This window comes from Octopus bimaculoides, chromosome 7 (genome assembly GCF_046866305.1).
Source record: "Octopus bimaculoides isolate indiv1 chromosome 7, ASM4686630v1, whole genome shotgun sequence".
Taxonomy (NCBI): Eukaryota; Metazoa; Mollusca; class Cephalopoda; order Octopoda; family Octopodidae; genus Octopus; species Octopus bimaculoides.
The window spans coordinates 7,700,391-7,707,890 of record NC_142934.1 but is presented as its reverse complement, the minus strand read 5'-3'; the positions used below and the strand labels follow the sequence as shown (position 1 = coordinate 7,707,890).

The 7,500-nt window shown below is 36.6% G+C and overlaps 1 protein-coding gene across 3 annotated transcripts in view; it reads left to right on the top strand.

Moving 5' to 3' along the window:
• LOC106880312 (RNA ligase 1) overlaps window positions 1-7,500 on the top strand; it is a 58,806-nt gene that overhangs the window by 25,584 nt on the left and 25,722 nt on the right. For all 3 annotated transcript variants that reach the window (XM_052969193.2, XM_052969194.2, XM_089354705.1), the window contains 3 exons: window positions 3,351-3,481; window positions 5,193-5,277; window positions 6,340-6,427. In XM_052969193.2, the coding sequence (XP_052825153.2) occupies window positions 3,351-3,481; window positions 5,193-5,277; window positions 6,340-6,427 (304 nt within the window). The remainder of the gene's footprint in view (window positions 1-3,350; window positions 3,482-5,192; window positions 5,278-6,339; window positions 6,428-7,500) is intronic.

Genomic DNA, 7,500 nt, shown 5'->3' with positions numbered 1-7,500 from the left:
AGATGAAGAGACATGCTACGTCCATTGTCAGCAGCAGAGAGTGTTTCTCCTGCCAAACGGATGAATAGAATATATTGGTAATCTGTGATATTGTCAGACAATGTCCATAATGAATGGTAACTGGAGAGGAATGAGTTCAGTTGATAAACAATGTTGGCTAATGTGGATGCAGGCGTGGCTGCGTGGTAAGAAGTTTGCTTCCTAGCTACATGGTTCCGGGTCCAGTCCTACTGCATGGCACCTGGGGCAAATCATCCATAAACCTACACATGTATGCACGCAAACGTCAATGTCACCAGCCCCGTTTCCACAGCCGCATACATGCTCTCACATACACACGCATGCGTACCTTCATTTTGGGATTACCTCTATTTTATTATCTCCCCTTCTTCCTAGCTCTCCTGCGTGACCCCTCTGCCCGGCATTCGGCATGATAGATCGCCAGCCACTAAGCCTGTTTCTGTTTTCTCTCCTTGTATATTTCTGTGTTCCTTTCTTTCAAAGAGTGTCGGCCCGAAATGCAAAAGACTTTCTCACTTCTAGAGCATTAAACTAATACATCTGTCTTCGTCTTTTTGTTTTTTGTAAATTCTCACCACACATGCACGCACGCACGCACGCACGCACGCACGCACGCGCGCGCACGGTAGAGAATATTTTAGAGTGGAAACACACATGGTGGATATATATAGAAAGAGAAAAGATAAAAAAACACGGAAGATTTGTTTTACAGGATTTAAGAGTATATTAGCGGCATGGTAATAAAGAGATACCATTTTGTACAAAACAAGGTTTTGTTCTTTCAACACATGCACATACACACTACATATGCATGTGTCTGTACATGCATTTGCACAAACATGGACACATATTCTGTCTTACATATATACTTACATTCATGCATATATATATACATATATATATATATATATGCGAGTAAAAATAAATACAAAAAAGGTGGTTTTTTTGTATGATTGTGTATAGAGGAATATATTAGGATCTTTTTTAAAACGGGGGCCATATTTTTCATTAATGTTTTATGTAGTGTTTTTGGTACCAAAAGACTTTCAAACTTCGTATACTTATCTATTTTGTGTTATAGAACAGAAAAATATTTTTGTATTCGAATTTATTTCATGTAAAAAATTGTCTTATTTCGATAATTTCAACCAATCACTGACGTCCATTCAGTCGATATACATTAAGTGCCGACTACATAAACAAACGATTCTTCGTTTTATTTGCTTTTGTCATTTTAAATTTGCTTTAACCCTAACCCTAACCCTAGGGTTAGGGTTAGGGTTAGAGTTAGGGTTAGGGTGAGGAATAATTGTTTCAGAATCGTTTGTTTATGTAGTCGGCACTTAATGTATATCGGCTGAATGGACGTCAGTGATTGGTTGAAATTACAGAAATACGACAACTTTAACATGGAATAATTTATGGATTTCTTTTTTTTTAAAGAAGACTAAGAGAAAAAGATGTTTTATATGACACATTCTACCAGTGTTCCAAGTTTCAAAGTGTTTCGTTAATGAAAAATGTGGCCCCCGTTTTAAAAAAGATCCGTATATTATTTTGTTTAAAAGAGTTCCAGCACTGTCTGTTTTTTATGTTTTATTTATATTCCTGCAGAACCAATGTGGGGTATAGAATATGGAATATACAATATATAATATAATATACAATATATAATATAAAATAAAATAAAATAAAATAATAATGGATGGCACCATGAAATAAAGTATTGAATGTAGATGAAATATTTCATCTACATTCAATACTTTATTTCATGGTGCCATCCATTTTTATTTTATTTTATTTTATATTATATATTATATTATATATTGTATATTCCATATTCTATACCCCACATTGGTTCTGCAGGAATATAAATAAAACATAAAAAACAGACAGTGTTGGACCTCTTTTAAACAAAATAATATATATATATATATATATACATATATACACTGACATAAATACACTGTTCTTTGCACACACACACACACACACACACACACACACACACACACACACACACACACACACACACCTATCTACATATTCTTTTATTCTTTTTTTTATTCTTTTACTTGTTCCAGTCATTTGACTGCAGCCATGCTGGAGCACCACCTTTAGTCAAACAAATCAATCCCAGCGCTTATTCTTTGTAAGCCTAGTACTTATTCTATCGGTCCCTTTTGCTGAGCTGCTAAATTACAGGGACGTAAACCCATCAGCATTGGTTATCACGCGATGGTGGGGATACAAACAGACACACACACACCTATATATATACATATATATATATATATATATATATATATATATATATATATATACGACAGGCTTCTTTCAGTTTCCATCTACCAAATCCACTCACAAAGGCTTTGGTTGGCCCAAGGCTATAGTAGAAAGACGCTTGCCCAATGTGCCATGCAATGAGACTGAACCCAGGGCCATGTGGTTGGTAAGCAAGCTACTTACCACACAGCCACTCCCTACAAAACCTGAATGAATCTCAGGTACCATGTCAAAAGAACTGAAAGTTTAGAAATGAAAAGGGAATAAAAAGAAAGCTAAGAACCCTGTAATTAAATTTATAAAGATATGATAACATAAAACAGATATTCGAGTCACGTAGGTTAGATGAAGCATTGTATAAACTAGAATTAAAAGTGATTTAGAAAACCACAACAATACAAACTGGAAATAAAGGAGTCAGAAGACAAGGGAAACGAGAACAAAGGTTTATAGTTTTTACGTTTTATTCAAATAGTTTGGCTTAGAAACTGTAACTGAGGAGAAAAGAATAAAAGCGAAATGAGTTTAGTAGTGATCAGAACAAATATGGAGTGTGAGGTGAGATGGGACTTGTGAATGGTTATCTCCCTTTGTTCTTGATAATGAGGTTTTAAACAGAAGTATTGAAATCGAAGGTAGAAGTGTAAGGCATTCTCTTTTGTTTTTGTTCCGTTAAGGTTTTCCATTCCTTTGTCTCTAACCAGCATTGTTGTGGCTTTCTAAATAATTACACACACACACACACACACACACACACACACACACACACACACACACACACACACACACACACAAACACACACAAAGACACACATAAATATATATAATACATATATACATGTGTATATACACACACACATGCACACACATATATGTGCATGTGTGTCATCATCATCATCATCATCATCATCATCGTTTGATGTTCACTTTTTTTGACGCTATCAAAACTATGAAGTCCTTTCATTTAGAAAAGTTCATTGTTCTTCATAACTTTATAACAATCCTGACATTGATGTTTATTTACGACCTTTTTCTCTTTCCAGACAGGCCATGGTTATGGGCCCGTCATGACAGAAAACCCAAGAAGTCTGCCGAGAAAGAATTTCGTAAATTTCAGAATGAGCAACTTGATAAAGATGCCACGTTTCAGTGGAATTTCGAGCAAGACTTTAAGGTTCGGTTCTGTATTTTGTTAATATTTATCTTTTGTCTTTTTTTGTTTCAGTCATTGGACTGTGGCCATGCTGGGGCACCATCTTGGAGGGTTTAACTGAACCCATCCACTTTAGTATTTATGGTTTTTTTTTTTGGAAGTCTGCTACTTATTCTATCAGTCACATTTGCAAATTTCTTTTTGTAAAGCTTCCACTTTTGAGTAAATGAAATTTCATTAATTTATTATTCCTCTCAGCTTTGTCATGTTATAATTATATTGGCAAGTATCTTAAATTCGTGCGTGGTATAATCTAATCGCGGTTGATGTCGGAAATGTTAGCTCATGATTTTGAGAAACACTTTCAAAGGTTTATGAATCTAAGGGACGCAACTCCTTGGACAAGCAGAGTTATCTGCTCTTCGTACTTGCGTTTTGTCGTTATTTCAGCCTATTAATATGAGAATCATCGAGGTTACAGCGTGTCGTGATCTCTCTCTCTCTCTGTCTTTTCTCCTCTCCCCTCCCTCCCTTCTGCTCTCACCCCGCCCTCTTTTCTCCCTCCTCCTTCACCCTCCCTCATTTTTAGAGAGAGGGGGAAATTAAGAAGTTTATAGGTGCAGGCGGAGTTGTTTGCTTCCCAACCAAACGGTTCCAGATTCAGTCCCACTGCGTGGATCCTCCAGCAACTGCTTTGTACTACAGTCCTGGGCCGATCAAAGCCTTGTAAGTGGATTAGGTAGAGAGAAACAGAAAGAAACCCAGCATATGTGTGTGTGTAAGCACGTGTGTGTGTGTGTGTGTGTGTGTGTGTGTGTGTGTGTGTCCTTGTCTTGACATCTGATAGTTGTAAACGAGTACCACTGTCATACAAGCAGTGTCATTCATTCATTCATTTTTGAATATTCTGTGAGAACATGTCTGGTCATGGGGAAATATTTGCCTTGCTTGGAAATATATAAAGGCTGGTGTCAGGAAGGTCAGCTGGCCATAGAAATATTTGCCTCAATAAACTGCATCCAACTCATGCAAGCATGGAGAAAAAGACTAAGTGAGGAATGTAAACCATGAGAAAATCAAAGTTAAATCCAATGCCTGGAATTGCATTTTGACATTTAGCAGGAATCTTTACTGTTTTGCTGTCTTTTTACTTTCTCAACAATATTGATTGGTGATTGGCTTGCGAGCCGGCAGAAACCTTAGCACTCTGGACAATATGCTTAGCGGTATTTCGTCTGTCTTTACGTTCTGAGTTCAAATTCCGCCGAGGTCAGCTTTGCCTTTCAACCTTTCAGAGTCGATAAATTAAGTACCAGTTGCATACTGGGTTGATCTAATCAACTGTCCCCCCCCCACCTCCTCAAAAATTTTGGGCCTTATGCCTAAAGTAGAAAAGATTATTTAAAGGCAATGAGCTGGCAGAAATGTTAGCACTTTGGGCAAGTTGCTTAGTAGTATTTCGTTTGTCTGAGTTCAAATTCCACCAAGGTCGACTTTGCCTTTCATCCTTTTGGGGTCTATAAATTAAGTACTAGTTGTGTACTGGTGTTGATCTAATCGACAGGCCCCGTCCCCAAAAATTTCGGGCCTTGCACCTAGAGTAGAAAAGAATTTTGGTTGGTGTATGGTTGTTAATACTTATTAATATTTTTCTCTGAAAATGAATGTGGTTGACCCATTCTTGCAATGTTCTCCTCCATTTATCTTTGCTCGTTATTCATTTCTTTTACAGCCTTTTCCAGAGCATTGGATTCCTGCCACAGGTGTTGAAGTGAAGGATGGCGTTGTTTATCCTGACCAAAATGGACACACACCTGGTAAGGATGAATTTATACCTGATAATATTATTACTACCTAGCATTACCAGTTTAGCTCATTCATGGACCAAACAGGTGGCTTAGATATAAACCTATCACATCGTTTATGCATGCAAATCTTCCTGATGGGTTTAGCTATCGAGAATAGCAAGGAAAACAAACATTTGCTTGTTTGTGCGAATGTATAGTCACAAATGTAGGTATGTGGTTGAGAAGCTTGCTTCCCAACCATGTGGTCTTGGGTTCTCTCCAACTACACAGCACCTTGGGCAAATGTCTTCTACTCTATCCCCAGGCTTGTCTTGACTATAACTGGTGAGCGCCATCTTGCCCTGACTCTACTGGATGGCTGTTGACTCTCCTGAGTTCCTCCCTACTTTCATGAGTCTTGTTTTTCATCTTGCAGTGTGTCCCAAATCACACTCCTTGTCAAGCAAACTTGGTGGGGTTGCTAGTTTAGATCTTGAAGACCTGATCATGTAGGTTACATGATATCAGTAGTGCAAGGGCAACCCGATATATGTGTATATGTATATATATATTATATATTGTGAAACCTAATTTAATTTTAATTTTGATAAATTAAATTAAATTGAGTTTTTACCTGTAAATTTGGATTTTTATCCCTAATATTATTAAACATATAGCATGTGTGTGTTTGTGTTTGTATGTACCCTTGTCTTCACATCATGTGATGGTTGTAAATGAGCATCACCATCATACAAGCGGGGTTCTTTGTTTCCAGTCTTCCATCAGAAACCTATCAGGCCAAGGGGAGATATTACCTTGCCATGGAAACAAGTAAAGGTTGGTGACAGGAAGAGCATCCAACTGTAAAAATAATCTGCCTCGATAAATTCCGTCTGACCAAACATGGAAGAGTGGATGTTGGATGATTATGAAGATGGTTTATGATGATGAGGATTTAAGTTTGAATGACTGAATGTGTATGGCTGTGACTGTTTCCATTTGTGACTATCTTCACTTCTAACTTTAATAGCAGCTTGTTGCAGCTCCATCAATGTGTCTTTGCAATGTAACTAAAGCATCTTCAATTTACAGGTTGGGTTCCTATTGATGTGAACAGCAAACAATACTGTTGGCACTTGGAATCGGTCAATTTGAAGCAAGGCACAGCATTACTGCTCAAGTTAGTTCTCAATATTTTTTCACCAGTTTATTTTGATCATATATTTCTTTGTAATATATTTAAATCCCAAGTTACCTTTGGACTTTATTTTTAACCCCCTCCTCCAGCATCTTTTTGTAATTGTATGTTCTCACAATGGTGAGGGTGTGCCTGGCCTAGTGGTCGGGGTGGTGCTCTGATGAAGCTATAAAGTGTTACACAGGCACTCAACTATGAGTCCATTGCATCTCATAGCAGAAACAGCTGTAAGCCAATGAATTTCATAAGACAATTGTTTATTCCTTTATCATTTCATTTTCTCCTCTATCACACACACACACACACACGAATATGTACAGATACACATGTACATGCATACATATACACACAGTCATGAAACTGAATCAGTGCATGTGTTTGTCATTGGTGTAATGACCATCCCAAAATAAAACAGAATCTGTTGCAACACGTGAGTTCTCATCAAGAATGTTGCAAACTGAACAAAGTCAAAATATTTGAAAAAGTGTTGCTATGCAAAGAATGAAATTTTCTAAATAGATTTAAAAAAATTTTCTCTTAGACTTTTTATAAGCGTTTGAATGCCTTTGAATCATTTAATCAATGTTAATCCGAAAAAAGTATTTATATATATATATATATATATATATATATATATATATATATATATATATATATATAATAACAAAAATAGCTACGTAAATCTGAACGGATAGTAAATGAAAGAAAGTTATAAATAAGTGGATTTGGATTTCCCGAAAACTCACCAAGGGAAGTAAGTAGGATTTCTTAAATGTAAGGGAAACAACTCAGACATAAATCTGTCAATGAGTTTTTTTTTTCTAACCTGTTTATATTTCTATGTAAGTACAAGGACCCGTAAATATCGAAGAGAGAGCATACGAGACGTTACTTGGTGATTTAAAGCGGACGCCAAGTGAAATATCTTTAAAAGAAAAATGACCAGAGCTGTTATATACTCGTTCCACCATTATTTTCGTCTCTTTTTCTAGCTCAACTTCCCAGTTATCCTTTCTTTCTCCTTTATAATGTGATGATAGACCATTTAGTTCGTC